The following is a 17,854-nucleotide window of genomic DNA, read 5'->3' as shown; positions in this document are numbered from 1 at the left end:
CGCGCCCACATAACGGTCCTGGCAACAGCAGACGGGCGCTTTCATCTCGGAGTCAACGCGACTTTTTTCGACGCTCGTCACATGAACGGCAGCAACATGATCGTTTGGCTACACGAGAGGACGGGTCATAGGTGTTGAGTGGAAGAATTAGCATCAGCAGGTTCTGATTTCTTTTTCTGAAACACCCCAAGATGCTATAAGATGCCGCCAAAGACCTTTGAGTCTAAATAGGTAAAAGTCATCAAAAGACGGATTATCAGGATAATCTTTTAGAGACATTCAATTATCTTGTGGTGTGTGCTGTTTTAAGAGTGGGTTTTGATCCCTGATATGTTCGTAAAATACTGAATCTGTTCAATATTTATGTTGGCAGATCTTGAGTGGTCAACACTATGTTGGGTCGAGCCACAGACTCTGATTGTTGTGAAAAAAACTATTTGCGTGTAAAAAAATAGCAGATAAAACATCTTGTGCTGCTAAGATTCTTATTTCTTCTATTATTTAATGGCATGGTATATAGTATTCACCTAGGAGTGACATGAAGAGCTGAAAGAAGGACTTTTTTATGATAATTTTTTAAAATATATATTTTCTTATTTTTAATTTTCAATTTGTAATTTTAGAAATTTTGACTTAATTTACACACTTGTTTCCAATATTTTACATTCATTCACATTATATTTCACCTGTAAAATATAACAACAACAAAACTATTGTTAAAACATTAAGCCATGATCAATACGTGTATACATGTATGTACATACTGTATGTATATTTATATGACTATGTGTGTACATAATATTCATTTTTTTCAATTTATTTTGGATGGTAAATTAAATATATTGGCCCGACAGTCACTAAAGGGGCCAAAAAGGCATGATAAATGTCTAATTTATACAAATATTACACACTTGCACATAGGCACTCTATTCTCCTCCATTCCTGTAGCTAATCAACAGCTATTATAAATATGAGAGAAATAACAAATGTAGTTGCATCAGAGTGATTAAAATGTGTTCGTTTGCAAAGAATGGGGTCAAGTACAGCCTTTTCCATCCACTCCTGCAGTATATACGTAGGAGTTCCTCTGTGCTCCAGTAAAAGTTTGATTGTGTGACTGAATGTCAGTTATTCCTGCTATAATTCCTACTTGTACTCCTAATATAACACATTTCCTAACCAGCGCTGCTTTTAAAATAAGATCCATCTTTGGGAGCAGGCCTTCTCTTGTTTGCTTTGCTCTGTTATTAACATCCTACGCGTCCACAATTGTTTTTGTCCCTCAGGGGTATTTCGGTCCACTTTGGTTTGTTTTGGTTTGGCGCCGGGCTGGTCCTAACTAAACCACATGTGTCCTTGTGGCTGCCGGCAGGTCGGTGGCATAAGGGGAGCAGTCGGCCGTCTCTGAGCTCCGATGCCAGTGGACATGCAGCCGCACCAGGGGCTGTATCACTATGACACCTCGCCCGGACAGCCCTCCAGAGGGTAAGAAAGGTGATCATGATGAGATCACCTTTTATGTCAATAAATCCAAACTGCGCAGAACACTTTTATATTTTCACAGGTTGAAGTGGACAAGAGTAGTCATGTGCATTTGCATTTTGGTGGCGATCGGTCGCCGTTTTAGGCAACAGAACTGACAAAGCGATCAACATTACCACGCTTGGCTCCCTCCCGTGACGTGGACAGCTGAGACCGAAAACATAACATAGGCCACGCCCCAAAAAGGGGCGGGGAAATTTGTCCTAAGCCTAATCACAAAAAAAGTCCTTAAATTACTAGAGTCTTTTGAGGTGGGCATTTTAGTACTTATGTCATTTTTACATGCAAAACTATTATATAAGTGCCAATGTTAAGCTCATCCAAGAGAATACATGTACAATTATTATCAGTGTAAAAATTCAACCAAAACCAAACCAAAAGGACAGTAACATGACAACGTATCATTTTTTGCTGGAACCTGTCCTCCCAAATACTCATTAAGTCGCCTTTAAATCATCATTTCAAAGTGATAAACAACGAAATAGCTTCTCATTACAACTTTACCCCAACGTAATTTCTTCTTACATTACATCACCATAGCTTCGCTTTGGTGATGGTCACATCTTAGTAGATGCTCAGAACCTGCTTCTATTCCTTTGGATGCCGCTGCAATTGTTGTGGGGCGAGCTCAGGCTTCACACCCCCGCTCTTCGCTCTGTGCACCAAGCCTCCCTCCCCTTCCTCGGTTCCCCATGCCACCCAGGTTGCGGGGCGGACTCGGCCTCTCTGACAGCTGCTAATTACAGGCTGACCGGCCCCCGTTGCGCTCTGCATGACTGCCCCGCGGCCCCGCTCAGGTTACCGTATTGAGCTAACGGGCCGGGCCGTAGAGGAAGGTGGAGGAGATAGAAGGAGATAGACGGGGAGGGGGCAGAGAGAGAAACCGGGAAACTGAACAGATTGAATGGCAGAAGAGAAAAGGGGAGCTGGGTTGCATTCTGGGGTAGGGTGGGGGGGTTAGTTGTGGATTATAGGGTGCAGATTAAGCTCCAGTGGGGAATACATGTTGTGCTGAAAGACTCGCGGAGCTGAAAGGGAGAATTAGGGCAAGGTGGATGGATGGATGAAGGCGGCCTCTTTTTGGAGAGACAAAGACAAGTTTTTCTGGAATGATGTTGAAATTCAAGGGAGACTGGAAAGTTCCCTTCTCCAAATTGAGATGGGAAATACCCACAGGGCTTCTTTTCCATCAGACAGGAGCAAAACAATGACAGTCTGCCCTCTAGTGGGGAGGAGGAAACATCACAACCGAGCCCATGCTGGACCAGGATGGTCCGCACTTTTTCAACCTCGTGGTTGGACGCCGTTCAAAGACATTCGTGCATCCATTTCTATAGAACGTATCCTCATTAGGCTCACAGGTGAGCTGCAGCCTATCCCACCTGACTGTTGGCGAGAGATGTGGGGTTTACCACAGACCGGTCAGCAGCAATATAGATAGCATATAGATACACAACCATTCACGCTCACATGCTGACTCAAAAAAAAAAAAAAGAAAAACTTGCAATTCACTTTTATCAAAATAAGATGTGTTTAAATACATTTTGGTCGTTGGATGGATTGATGGAATAGACTCCCTTAACAGTCTCTGCTGTGCGTGCATTTTTTGAAGCGCGTGCACTACGGTGCCTCAGAGAGACCATACGTCTCAATTTCTTCAACAGAGGTACAAGCAAAATGTTATCATAATTTACTTCTAGTAGTCCCTCAAGTGACAAAGTATAAGTGCTTTGCATTTGTTACACATGCTGTAGTCATGAAGTTTGTCTCATTTGGGTACCCGTAGTAGCACAATGATTGCGGCGAGACATGGTAGCATCCTTATATGTAATATAATTAGAGATTAATTCACCCATGATTATATAAAAAAAATGTACATTGATGTGATAGTGATTTTTTTTTTTTGCATATTACTGAAATTAATAGTGGGTTTTCAAAATGAATGAACTTTGGAAAATCCAAACATTCAACACATTGTCACTTTAACTCTGTCCTGTGCCATTACACTGATTGCATCCGATTCTGGATCTTGCCACAGCGTACTGCCCCCGGACCAGTTGCCGTACAGCGACGTCTCCTCATTGGGAGCTCCGCTCCTCAACGGCCCTCCCCAGGACTGCAGAGCCATGTACAATCCCATGACTTCCGGTATGAGTCACGGATCGGGCCCGGGGCCTGCGCAGAGCATCGGCCATTGCTTGGATCAATACATGAGGCCCCCCCAGGCCCCGCTGCCCCTTGGCGTGATGGGCTACAGGAGCATGGCGTCCGCGGAAGGTCCGTGTGAGGGTTCTGTGATGGTCACCTTGGTGACGCTTGAGTTTTTGTCAATGCTACTTGAGGGCACTTCAGTTTCAGTGCTAGTAACGGAGGACCCTGACTATTTTCACAGGCAACAACGCCCTCTACTGTAACCAGAACAACATGATGTCCTCCCATCACAACTTCTCCCAGTCGTCCTCGGATCAGATTGGCTCAGGTGACGGTAAGTAATCCAAGAAAATCAAACGTGCGCATTATGAGCGGATTTGTTTTTAACGACAGCACTTTGAAGCAGGCTCCAGGTTCTCCACACCGCGCTCCATGCTAAAGCTGAGTAAGAAGCGAGCGCTGTCCATCTCGCCGCTGTCCGACCCCAGCGTGGACCTGCAGACGGTCATCCGGACTTCGCCCAACTCCCTGGTGGCCTTCGTCAACGCTCGTTGCACGCCCAACGGGGCCAGCTCGTATGGCCATCTGTCTGTCAGCGCCATGAGGTCAGACGTCACGTAACAAACTCGATATTGGGTGTTATATAAGTTGTACACGGTGGGCTAATGCTTTTATTACATTTGGAATCAAAAATCTTGGCATTTTTTTCTTCCGGGCCTTTCTTCCTTCCTTTTAGTCTTATTCACATCTTCCCTTTCTTTGCTTAAACTTACTTTCCTGCCTTCTTTCATTCAGTCCTTTCCTCCCCACCTTCCTTCCTTCTTTACTTTCTTCCATGCTTCATCTGCCCTTCACTGAAACCTACTTTCCTGTCTTCGTTCATTTGTTCCTAACTTCCCCTTTCCTTTCTGACCTCTTTCCTGTCCTCCTTCTTTTGTACCTGCCTTACTTCCATTCTTCCTTCACTGAAACCTTATTTTCTGGCTTCCTTATTTGTTCCGACCTTCCTTTCTGACTTCTTTTCTGCATTTCTTCCCCTCAGCCCTGCTATTATTCATACATCCTTGCAGCCTTCCTTCCGGTTCTGTCCTTCCTTCTTTCTTTCCTTTCTTACTTCCATCACACCTGTTCCATAATTTTACTGCAATCTGTTTCTGCCTTCTTTCCTTTGTTCCTACCTAGCCTCCTTCCTTTGACTTCTTTCCTACCTTGTCTCCCATTAGATGCCTTTTTTATTCATGCAGCCTTGCAGCAAACTGTACTTTTCTGCCTTTCTTCCATCCTTTGCTCCTACCCTACCTGCATCCTGTCTGACTTCGGTTCTTCCTCTATTTATTCACTCCTTCCTTCCATACTTCTCTCCTTCTGCCGTGCCTATGTATTATTCTTCCTTTGAACATTACATTCATACTTCATTCAGTCCTTCCTTTCTGACCTCTTTCCCCTCTTGCTTCCCTTCAGACCCGCTTTTATTCATGCGTGTACACATCTTTCTTTCTGTCGCTTAAACCTGCTTTTCTGCCTTCTGTCCTTACCGCCATCGTGATCCTTCAGAACTTCTTTATTTTCTCTTCCCTTTCTTCCCTGCTACCTACTTTTCCCTTCTTTTCTTCCCAGCGTTTTATTTTCCAACTTTCTTTCCTTCCTTCACTTAAAGCAACTCTTCTATCTTAGTTTATAATAAACCTTCTGTTCTTCATTCAATTTATTTGCTAATTTTGGTCAAACAGGAATTATTTTAAAAAAGGGGGGAGTGGGGCATAACTCCACTAATAGAGCACAAATGATTAAAACTTAGAGTTTTAATTGCTTTTTTTTTTTTTTTTTAATTTAGCAGGCTTACACTAAAACTGTCAAATAAATTTGTCAAGTGTATCATGGAAGAATTCCTTTTAGAAATTTGGGTAAATTTCTGCATGAGTAGTGAAGGGTTGGTGAGCATGTAATTGACCAACTTCTCCACTAGGAGGCGCTACAGTAGTGTGATTCAGCCTTTCCCAAACACACAGCCTCTTCAACTCCCATTTTGTTTTGGCAAATTTTAATAGTCAACATTTTTTAGTTGGGAAAAAAAATAGTTTATTGGTAGGATTACAATCATTGACAATTCAAACTGGATTATTTCTAGTGATTAGAATACCTACACGCTGTTTCACTTTTAACCATGTTTACCTTCTGGAGTGGCGCAGCATGCATCTCAATTTTTTATTATTATTATTATTTTTATCAGTTTTGTGTTTTTATGAAATCATAATATTTTACAGTTTTGTTTAGTAATTCAAATCTTTTATTTAATTGATATTATGACTCAATCCTTTATACTATGCATTGCCAATCATAGTTATTATTATACTAGACCGCCTTTCCACATTTCCACCACAGTTAGGTATTCCATGCTCTAAACTGTACTTTTAACCAGTTTGTAATTGGAATGCATGGTGGTCTTCATCGTAGTGATCCCCAACAATACATTTTGGCTTCACCTTCTTGGTCCCAAATCCAAAGTCACCACTATTATTTTTTATGAGTGTATTTTTAGCATCATTCTGTGTTCCTCTGCAGTCCATCCCTGGGTTATTCCAGCAACATGAACTGCCAATCCAGGCCTCAGGGCTCAATTTACGGGGGAGTAGGCGGGGGTACACCTCACACACCGGGCCCGTGCCAGGCTTCCCGACTGCCCGCCCACAACCCTCGTCTCCACGCTCAGCCCAAACACGGACAAGTAAGATTTCCATATCTTAGCTAAGCTTGATGCCTTCTCTATTTAGCGTCTACTTCTGACAGCAGAGGGGAAGCATCACCCCTCTAAAGCAACAAGAGTATAGAAATAATCTTATGTGCTCAATAATTTTTTCTATTCTTCTATATAAAAGAAAAAAAAATCTTGAACATAGAAGAAGACAAGATGAACTCAGTAACCACGTATGTGGAAGTAATACCACCTGATGAAAAACTTTTATGTGCTGTCCATTGTAGCTAAAGACAGAGCCCGGGTTGGGAGTGGTGATGGATGGCATTAATGTGAAGAGCCTGGAGGAGAGGTCTGAGGGAGATGTGGCCAGCCCCTCCTCCACCGGCACTCAGGTACTAGAACATGTTTACGTCCTAGCACCAGTTGACTGTAAAATACAGTTGCCGGTCACAACGTTAGGTCCAAACAAGATACAAAACAGCCTTGTGTATGATAAAGTGCACTGCAATTACAAAATATTTCTTGAATTTTGCTGACAAATTCATATACAGAAGTTGTAGTAATAATTCATCATATTTTTAATGCTTTAATCTGTCTCTTGATATTACTGTATTCTTTATTTTTATATTCTTAGTTTTTTATGGTTTTAACATGTCTTTTATAGTATATTATTTATAAGGAATGTAATAATTTCTCTATCTTTCTAAAATTATCATTATTCTCATGTGTTATAATTAGTCATTTGTAATCATTTTTAAATGTTAAAATAATTTCTAATGCATTTCATAATAGCATATGTTTTAAAAATGGTAGTTATATTTTAAATTGTTTTCCATTATTTGTCATAAGTGGTCATTACTACCAAAAAGAAGTACTGTTCCAGCGAGAGAAAATGATGCTAAAAATAGTAATTAAAAAGACAATAAATAGGACAGTGTCAAAAGATGGGTGTTAGATGTATGATTGAAACTAAATGAATGAATGAATACAAATATATACGCTGTAAAGATACCTATTTAAAAACTTGGAAATTCCCCAAATTCACTTTTTCTTGCTTTAGTAGCCTTTGGGTACTGTACTTTAAACATCATATTTTAAATAATGCAATATTAAAAAATATGTATCTTTCATTGTTTTCAATTACAGTATTACTATTTGCTGATGACAATGAGGCATGTGGCATCCATATCTGCTTATTATCAACTTGTGTCCTTTAAAAGGCTAAAGTAGACATAACAAATAATAATTGTAAATGTAATAATTGTAATATAGTGCTGCTTGGATGTAAACTTGAAGTGGTACATCAACGTCCATAAATCAAATTGCCTAATAGGAGAAAAGGTTGTTTGTAACTTTATAACTTTTTTGTTGTTTGGTTTACGCACGTTTCATCAGGACCCTCTCTTGGGTCTCCTGGACGGCCGAGATGACCTGGACAAGGAGGATGGCAAGCCCGAACCGGAGGCCGTCTACGAAACCAACTGCCGCTGGGAGAGCTGCACCAAGGAGTTCGACACGCAGGACCAACTCGTTCACGTAAGAACCAATGCAATTAAAAGTGACATCAGTTGTGTCCAAAATCCCAACCCTTTTTTTTTTTTTTCTTCCTCCCGTGCAGCACATCAACAACGAGCACATCCACGGCGAGAAGAAGGAGTTTGTGTGCCACTGGCAGGAGTGTTCTCGCGAGCAGCGACCCTTCAAGGCCCAGTACATGTTGGTGGTCCACATGCGCAGGCACACGGGGGAAAAGCCACACAAGTGCACTGTGAGTAAATAAAAGTATTTAAAAAAAACACTCATTAGGTTTAGGCAAGTGTACTTAACTTTGCCTTAACCCATTAAGCCCGGGAGCGCATCACCGCGTTTCTACCACTAGAGGTGGTTTGTAGACAATTACGATATTGACGTCTTTGTAACAGAATAGAGGATGGTAATTACCACTCGATTTTTAAAAAATTAAAATAATGCTTCTCTTGCACTGACACTTTATTTTTCCATCTTCGATTGAAACAGTAAATAATAATAAATTCTGCCTGTGTGAAAGCCACATGTCTAAGCTCTTTAATTCTTTTGGAATTATGTTTCTGTCTGCTACAGAGGCTGAGATATTAATCATTTTGTAAGTGTTGAATTTCTGGGAGAACTTCAAGTTTTCAAGGGTAATTCCAAAGGCGACCTTAGGTTTTGGGGAGCTGTTGAGAAAGGCGCTTTAGGCCTTAATGGGTTAAAGTAAACACATTATGCTTCTTTCACAATTTTCACAGTTCCTACTTGTCTTAATAATGTCTGTGACATGTTTTGATCAAAATAAGAATTATAAGAATTTCACTTAACACCCAGTTTTTTATTTTGCTGAAATTAGGATGTTTTGAAGTGGTAGTCTTGATGAAAAAAAGCCATTGTCACTGCTACCATGTACTGATGGGAATAAGGAGTGGAGCTAGGGGGTTGAATGAGGCTGGCAGGTTTCTCTTGCAGAGGCAAGAGCACCCATAAGGAAAATGAAAGCATTTTCACTCGGAGAAGCAGCACTTCATACACAATATTCATGCACAGGTCAATTAGTGTGCGGATCCGCATACTGTATAGTATGTGGTGCATGCAGCTGACGCAACGGCATATATGAATACTGCCCGCCCGCACTGTGTCGCTAACTTCATGGAGCAATCAAGTATGAGCTGCTTATCAGAAGCCTAAGCTGTTAGCTCACGCTAATCGGAGCACCCAACAACACTCATTGCAGTTTTCGGCTTTGACACTGTCTTTCTGTAGTCCAGCCATTGCTTGAGAGTGGCGAAGGATCTTCGCCCAGCCCAACTGTCAAGTTATGGTTGGAGAAACTTTTTGTATTTAGCCACATTGTTATGTCATAATGAATCAAACTTAGAACTACTCACTCACAGTTTGGGAAATAGGCAGCTCACAGAAGATTTACTTTGTTGTTTGATTTCACACTTGAACGATGTGTGGGTAGTAAAAAAGTCACTTTGCCATAAAGTGTCCGCTTTAAATCCCTGCTGCTTTGATGCTCCTTGTAGGCAATGTTACAACATATATGAATAGTAATAATAATATCTGCAATTGTGTTTCAGTTTGAAGGCTGCAACAAGGCGTACTCCCGTCTGGAGAACCTGAAGACGCACCTGCGCTCTCACACTGGGGAGAAACCCTACGTGTGTGAACACGAGGGCTGCAACAAGGCCTTCTCCAACGCCTCCGACCGGGCTAAGCACCAGAACCGAACCCACTCCAATGAGGTAGCGTACCATAAATGAATAAAAACCCATCGTAAGGCACTCTGTTTTAATGAGACTTTTCCGTCCTGACTTGGACTTTGCCGTGGTCCAGAAACCCTACGTTTGCAAGATTCCCGGCTGCACCAAGCGGTACACGGATCCGAGCTCGCTACGTAAACACGTGAAAACAGTGCACGGCCCCGAGGCCCACATCACCAAGAAGCACAGAGGTGACACGGGGCCTCGGCCGCCCGGCTCGGCCATGACCCCCGGAGGTCCAGGCGCCGAATTACTGCTGGAGAAGGAGGAAAAACGCCGGGAGGACTGCAAGTTGATGGCCCCTGATACCGTTTTGGTGAGTGTCTTTTCGTCTGTCTCTTTTGTGTCCTGGCTTGCAGTTATTGCAACGTGAATCTGCAGTATCAGTCGTTCATGTGGAAAAATGATCACCACAAGATCCAGCATTATAGCGAAACATCTGCAATATAAAATTATATATATATATATGTAAAATTCCATAACACAGTGCGATCGTGAAAAGTAAACCACAATATGGTGAAGGCTGACTGTACAGTCTATTCGTGGTTCGCTATTCATGAATTCATCTATTGCGTTTTTTTTTGTTTTTTGTTTTTTTGGGTAAAACCTATCATCACTATACTCAACTGAGAGAGAGAGACTAAAATCTTTGCATGTTGAGGTGGAGCTAAGTTTGGCTTGGGTTGTAAGTGAAAGTTAAGGAGAGTCTTTGCCGCATATGCAAGTACATGGCCACTTACGGCGCGGTTAAGGACAATGTGGTGAGATGAGTTTGAAATGATAGTGTGTGGTATATTTACAGTTCAAACTGTTAACATTGGCAATTATAAAATTTGGTGGGGGGGGGACATTAATTACTCTCAGTTTTCGGTAATGACAAGGGCTATGGCCTGAGCACAAAAATAAATGGAGGCCAGATGAAAAAAATTATTAGTAATAGTATTAGCTCACACAGAAAGTGTTTGTCTAATATTGTGACTTATATGACTAATTTATGCAGAAACTTATATGACTAATTTATTCAGGTACTGTAATAATACCAAAGTTTTTTTTTTTCTTTCAGCTTTACATGAAGTAAAACACTTCTCTCTGTTTCAGAAATCCCAGCCAAGCCCTGGTGGTCAATCATCCTGCAGCAGCGAACGTTCCCCGCTGGGCAGCACCAACAACAACGACAGCGGTGTGGAGATGAACCTGAACGCAGCGGGCAGCCTGGAAGACCTCACAGGCCTGGAAGATGGCGGAACGGCCGGAGGAGGCGGAGGGGAGCCAGGAAGTGCGGCAGCGACCATAGGAATGTCGGCGCAGGCTCTCAAGAGGCTGGAGAACCTCAAGATCGATAAACTGAAGCAAATCCGCCGACCGACACCACCTAGCCGTTGCCTCCCCAACAAGCTACCCGCGCTTCCTTGTATGTGTTGTGTAACCTTTGCATACCCTTTAAATGTTTATTGCAACCTTCGCCAAAGCGAAATCCTAGATTGTCCATTCTTGGCTAGCGTGTTTGTTTGTTTGCATGTGTCGTGAGAGTCAATGATGGTGTCATGGTTGACTCGCCTACCTTGCGTGCAGGCAGCGTGGGTTCAGGTGGGAACGGTGGGAGTATGCTTTTCGGTTTCTATATGCGTCGTGCGATTGATCGGCAAACGGTCCAGGTAGCATGATGGGGTCTAGGGTGAAGTTTTGCCAAAGGATAGACTCCAGCTCACCAGCAAACCTAATCAGGAGGAAAAAAATGTGTCTTTGACAGGCACCCAGTCTCTTCTCTCACCAAAAATGAGCACAATTGCTGAAGAAAATTGATGGATGGATGAATGAATAATTTATCCCTAAAATCCATAAACTCCACAAACCAGAAAGTAGTCTGCTAACCAACAAACAGACAACATAGGTTACTAAAGTATTTTGTCTAAAATCGTCGCTCTAGTGGAAATATATAGCGTCAATATGAATTGCCGTGTGATTTTTTCAATTTCTGAACTGTTTGGTCTGCATTTTCAGGTTCGGGTGATTCTATGGGAATGTGCGGCCCGTCCCCCCTCCTTTCAAATCGACGCGTCATGGAGCTATCCAACCATGAGCTCGGAGGCGGGACTTCCATTGGCGCCAATGCCAACGATCGGAGAGGAAGCGGGACGAGCAGCCTGAGCTCCGCCTACACCGTGAGCCGCCGTTCCTCCATGGTGTCGCCCTACTTGTCCAGCCGACGCTCCAGCGACGTCTCCCAGATGGGCGCAGCGGCCGGGGTCGGATGCCACCTCGTTGGCCAAGATCAGAGCCTCGGAGATCCGCTCTCCCCCGAGAGCAGTCGTAGAGGAGCTCCCTGTCCGGGAGGTGGCGCGCTGCCGGGTCTCTCTAATCTGACCCCGGCCCAGCAGTACAGTCTGAAGGCCAAGTACGCCGCGGCCACCGGTGGCCCACCGCCAACTCCTTTACCCGGGATGGATCAGCCAGCCACTCCCGGCAGAAGAGGAGGTGTTTTGGGCGAGTACCAGGGGCAACCTATGCCCCCTTTCCTTCAGCAATGCGGTCCGCGTCGACACAGCGCCAACACAGAGTACGGCACGGGTGTGATCTACCCTCACCAGGCTCCGGGCAACACCAATAGGAGGGCTAGTGATCCGGTAAGATCGGCAGCAGCAGACTCGCTGGCCCTCCCGAAACGGTTCAACAGCCTCAACAACGTATCCATGATGGGCCGAAGAAATGCCTTGCAACACCAGGACCACCGCAGCACAAGCATCGCCCGCCACATGTATTCCCCTCGGCCACCTAGCATTACAGAGAATGTCATGATGGAGTCCATGGGTATGGAGCCCCAGCTACCCCCTTTGAATGTCAGAGACCGTTCCATGATGGTTCCACCTGGGGAGGGGGGCTTTATGGGATACCAGCAGCAGCAGACAATCGGAGGAGGTGGCGGACCGCTTTCAAATCAATTATCTCCAAACCATGATCCCCTGGGCTGCCCAGACCAAAGTTACATAAAGGGGCATTACCAGAACCAAGGAGGGGAAGTCACTCCAAGGGCCGGTGGAAATCCTCTGGGTCAAGCAAGGCCTGTTCACCCAGATGGAATGTCTAATACACTTCTTCAACAGGCCGAGTACAGTATGAGCAACTGTCAACTCAGCCCGTCAGGACACCACTACCCGACCTTGGCGCAGGGGGGCGAGGCCGTAACTGGTCAGTGGCGTGATGGCCACAGCCAGGTTCAAAGCTCTCTCCAGGACCAGCGCAGTTTTCCGTATTCAGAAGCAAGTCTGCAGCCTCAACAGACACAAGTACACTTCAACAATCAGACGGGCCTTTTCAAAAATCCAGAGGGGGCACAGAAACTCACCATCAAGCCTGAGCAGCAGTTCCACCCGGGCATGGGGAGTGCTAATGCCTGTCAAAGCGCTAAGCTTCAGCAGCAGCGGCTACTCCTCCAGCAGGTTCACGGTTATGCCCCGCCGACCGGCAGCCGAGCTATGATGAGGAGCTCAAACAGCATGAGCTGTGACTTTCAAGGACAGAACCACAACTCCTTCTCCACCAGCGGGGGCTTGAGTTTGGGATGCGCCGGTACGGCGCTGACCGAAGGCCAGAGGTCCGAAACCCCCATGATGCAAGTAAAGGAGATGATGGTGAGAAACTATGTGCAGTCCCAGCAAGCGCTCATGTGGGAGCAGCAACAAGAAGAGCAACAGAGTCCAATAAAACCACCTCCACTTTCTGATAACATGGATCTCGCCAGCCAGGCATCAATGATAGAACACAGTCCTCAGCACCAAAACCAGAACATGTACTCAAACCGGTCGTACGCTTCCTACCCCAACCAGAACCTTGTTATGAGCCCTCCAACGCACAGCCGCGGTTCGGGCTTGGCCGCACCTAACGAGCAACAGATGATGGGTATCCAGGGCTCTTGCTACGGTCAGGAGATGGTGGTCCCAAGACCACCTCCTCAAGGACGGAAACCTCTGAGTCGCCAGAACAGCTTGTCGCAGGTCGGAGAAGGCTACATGGGGAGTCCGCAACAGCACAGCCCGGCACACTCCACTTCCAGCCCGAGAAGAGCCGTCCGGCTGCCTCCAGCCCAGCACCCACAGCAACCACAGCATGAAATGTTCTCCCCCTCCAATAATAATGTTTACTACTCAGGCCATATCCATATGGGCATGGAGAAACACATGGATACCCAGAATGGACATTGTCTCCCCCAGCAACACAGCATGGGAGCCAATGTTGACCCAACAGCTGGTACAAAATCCACCCCCATGGCGCCCTATTCTGAGTCCCGCCCCATCCCTAACGCCTTAGAAAACTTGGACCTGGACAACGCTCGCATAGACTTCACCTCCATCATTGACGACGCGGAGCCCTCTTCCTTCAGTCCACTCAACAATCCCATTCAGGGTCAGCAGGGGTCTTCCTCGCAGACATCCTCACGTCTCACCACCCCGCAGACCTCCGTCACGCTGTCCAACATGGCGGTGGGTGACATGACATCCATGCTCACCTCACTGGCAGGGGAGAATAAGTACCTAAACACTTTATCGTAAAAGATGACACCGGGCCAACAATCAAAGAACCTTGTTTTTATGTTGCCTAATAGCCACGGCTCACCAGCACATAATAGTCCAGTTTGGTGAAACTACTTTTTTTCCCTACTATCGTTTCATGGACAAGGCCTTAAATCATGGGTCTTCAATCCTGTTCCTTAAGGGCTGATGTCCTGCCTGTTGTCCATCTTTCCCTGCCTCAACACACCTGATTCAAATGCTCAAGATCATTATTCAAGTCCTGCAGACTTTGCTGATTATCTGATCATTTGAATCAGGTGTGTTGAGGCAGGGAGAGATGGAAAATAGACGGATAATAGACAATAGACAAAGAGAATAGAATAGGATTGAAGATCCCTGCCTTAAATCACATGAATGCATGTTTCTCAAAGCAAGGACATGGGACTGACAAAAAAAAAATTACCAACTGGATACCTTTGCTGCACGGACAATAATATGGACTGGAATGACGATCCACTCTGTCAGAACTTTAAAACCAAAGGTGCCTGCTTGTTCCGTTGCTGCCTTTCTATGCAAGTATATCTGTGCCATGTTGAGTTTGAATTTGAAATTCTCTGAGTTGAAATTTGACATAACTGTGTTTGAGTTGCAATTTTAATTTTTGAGTTTGAATTTAGATATAGAGTCATTTGAAGTCGGCGTTTAAAAAAAAATCGACATCTCATTATCGCTGCAGAATTTTTGGAGATATCGATTTTTTTTTAACAATCCAAAAAAATCTTTTCAAAAAATTAAAACTCAAACTCTGATGTCACATATATTCTTCCATTACTTTCTAATTTTCAGTGTTGGAAACACATTATTTCCCTAGAAACGGGGCATTCCAGTGGCAAAAATGGTGACTAGAAGGATACGATGTATATAACTTCTCCATACATTTATGATGTAATATGTTGTGTATTCGACAATAAGACGGCGGGCAAATCTTTTGTCTCGTGATGATGCTTTTTGTTTGTCAACGTTCACGTGGCGTTTATACAGTATGATGAAGTTCCTTTTGTGGTTGGGGGGGATATCAAACATGTACTACTCTACTAATCTTAGTAGTCGTTATCAGTGGCCCAGCAGTATTTCCACACAATGTATTGCACAGTACTCGCATAACCTATCACACAGACACTCAGGTTGCTGTTTTAAAATGACTTCTTAAAAGAGTTTGCACTCCACATATTAACTGTTTAGTGTTCCAAAAGCAGCTGTTTTGCCTTAACTGTTTTTTAAGTGTTGAACTATTCCCGCTGCAGTTGATTTTAGCATTAGGGGAGAGGCATTTGACAAAATTTCAATTGGCAAATATATTTCTAATTGGATGCGAGAAACTCCATAACAGAGGTCAGCATACATGTAGAGTTGAATCATTTTACTTCTTTAGACAGCAATTGACAGCTGGTTGCAGTGATGTTGTGCACTCCCTTCTTGCCTAAATTACGTTGATTGATTAACTACCAATGAACGGTCCACCAGTCGATATGTAATTAGTTACTAATTACCCAAAGAGGCTAAGGATGAAGGCTATTTTAAAGAAAACAAATCAGTTGGTACTGCCAACGTTTACTGTGGAAACAAAAATGGTGCATGACATGACACAAGGCAGCACAGTGGACTAGTTAGCATGTCTGCTTTACGTTTCTGCAGTTTGAGGTTTCGAATCGGTCCGCTTTTCTTCGGTTACTTCGGCTTCGTCCCGCTTTTCCAAAAACATGTTAGGTTCATTCACATACATGTTCATTCCTAAATTGTCCATAGGTGTGAATGTGAGTAGGAATGGTTTGTGTGTCTTTTTGTGCCTGTCCAGGGTGGACCACGCTTCTCCCGCGAAAGGTCAGCTGGGATAGTCTCCGGTCTACCCGCAGTATAAAAAATGGATGGCTGGACGAACACTACATTTGCAATGAAAACACGGTGAATAGAGGTACGCATTTGCCAATAGGGAAACGCATCACTCACGCTGTGGATTTGCACTGACCGCAGACTGTTTGCGTTAGCGTCACTGCAATAACATAAAATGCTATCACTTTTTAAGTCATGCAACACGGCAGCTGGACTTTGAAGGCCACGTATGAACGGATTGCAGAATATGAGCGAGCTACCAAAGACACCTTTACAGCCTGAGAGAAAACACGACTTAAAACACTAACAATAATAAAGCATGGACCCATAGTGCTGTTCATTAGAATGTACAAGATGTTTTGTGTGATTTTTCTTTTTTGAATTAATGAACTTCATGGATGCTGCCTTTGACATGTGCATGTGTGTCATGTTTCCATCCTTTCTTTGGGACTTTTTTTGCTGGCAAAAGAATATTATCACCTTTAGCAAAAGTAAAAGCTATGAGAGTACGTAGCAATAACTCAATAATAGATAAAAAGCCAAGTGTTATATTTTCAGTACAATTTTTCTACACATTTTTTTTTTGGTTTTGTATACAAATGTTCTATATTTTACTGGTATGAATAAAGATGTTCAGTTTGCAATGAATGCAGCATGTGTGGGCAACTCTTTATGGGTATTTCAAAAGGGAACATTTGACATTGATTGATTTGAACATTTGACTTTTTACTGTCTTGGACACAGATGTTGAGTTCCTGCCCGCTTATCAAGTGTAAAGTGAAAGCATAAGTGAGACTAATTTACATACACAACATCCACACATTGGGTTTCTCTAGATAAGATAGCCTGGGTGAGGATCCACAGCCACTTTCAGGTGACTTCACTTTTTGAATTTATTATCGTGCAGCAAGACTCACACCCCCCACGGTAAAAGTCTCATAGGGCTTCACTAGCCCACACAAAGATGAATGAAATTCACTGGTGTATAACCCAACCAAGGCAAGGAAAAACTCAGAGAAGCGGCAGTAAAATAGGCCAAAATTCAGACATCTGGGAATGAGGCAAAGTGAGCTTCTGATACACCACTGCGTTAGCGGCGAAAAAATAGAGCAATAATGTGGTCAAGAAGAGCCACAGTCACAGATTCCCTTCCGTGATTGAAGGGGACAAACATTCAAACAGACAAAACAAAATGAAAGCACTCGCAAGGAGCAATAGGTGAAAACTTGTCAACAAACTCAGCCTCCGGCCCCGGTTATCCGAAAGCCAGACTCTCCACTGGCCCAGCATTAATTAGGCACGTGATGGGATGAGGGCTGGCTTGCATGACCTTAAAGACAGGCTGATATCAGCTCGGCAGGCAAGAAATAGGGTGCGTAAAGTACTGTATAGTGTAACTCTTGATCCTTGGGGTATTTTCATGAAAGCATGTCACAAATATGTTATTAAAACTTGGGAACTGCTTTAAATTGTGAAAAAAAAATCACTATATACAGTACAAGGGTTCACTGCCTGACCATTGAAGAGAAAGCCAATGTCATTCACCCTCCACTAGAGGGAAGTATAACATGAGCCTACTCTTTCTTTATTTCTAAGCCAATTCCCTACACTTAACGTCAAGTTATTAATTTACATCCTGTACAGTTGTGCTCGCAATCGGTTCAAAGCTAAACTGGAACTCACATGACTGAAATGACTAAATATGGCGGTGACGTAAGGGCCGAGACGGTTCTTGTGTGGTCACAACTGGCTGAGTGCTTCAAGAAGAGAGTGACTGAAAAAAAAGTGTT

At 43.8% G+C, this 17,854-nt stretch overlaps 1 protein-coding gene across 2 annotated transcripts in view; it reads left to right on the top strand.

Annotated features, from left to right (window-relative positions):
- The window catches only part of gli1 (GLI family zinc finger 1), a 66,467-nt gene extending 49,840 nt beyond the window's left edge, over positions 1-16,627 (top strand). Inside the window, exons 2-13 of one of the 2 annotated variants that reach the window (XM_086041567.1) lie at positions 1,373-1,485; positions 3,581-3,819; positions 3,935-4,027; positions 4,100-4,298; positions 6,256-6,418; positions 6,673-6,780; positions 7,784-7,924; positions 8,007-8,156; positions 9,484-9,648; positions 9,740-9,982; positions 10,765-11,077; positions 11,668-16,627. In XM_086041567.1, coding sequence (XP_085897693.1) covers positions 1,415-1,485; positions 3,581-3,819; positions 3,935-4,027; positions 4,100-4,298; positions 6,256-6,418; positions 6,673-6,780; positions 7,784-7,924; positions 8,007-8,156; positions 9,484-9,648; positions 9,740-9,982; positions 10,765-11,077; positions 11,668-14,213 — 4,431 coding nt within the window. In that variant the 5' untranslated portion in view covers positions 1,373-1,414 and the 3' untranslated portion in view covers positions 14,214-16,627. Of the gene's footprint in view, positions 1-1,372; positions 1,486-3,580; positions 3,820-3,934; positions 4,028-4,096; positions 4,299-6,255; positions 6,419-6,672; positions 6,781-7,783; positions 7,925-8,006; positions 8,157-9,483; positions 9,649-9,739; positions 9,983-10,764; positions 11,078-11,667 lie in introns of both variants that reach the window. The other variant, XM_086041566.1, reaches the window with a different exon arrangement.
- The last annotated feature ends 1,227 nt before the right edge of the window (positions 16,628-17,854 follow it).

The sequence above is a fragment of the Filicampus tigris genome, chromosome 9, assembly GCF_054856515.1.
Source record: "Filicampus tigris isolate MCC_2025a chromosome 9, RoL_Ftig_1.0, whole genome shotgun sequence".
Classification (NCBI taxonomy): Eukaryota; Metazoa; Chordata; class Actinopteri; order Syngnathiformes; family Syngnathidae; genus Filicampus; species Filicampus tigris.
The sequence above is the reverse complement of the archived record's forward strand: the minus strand, read 5'-3'. Positions and strand labels throughout refer to the sequence as shown.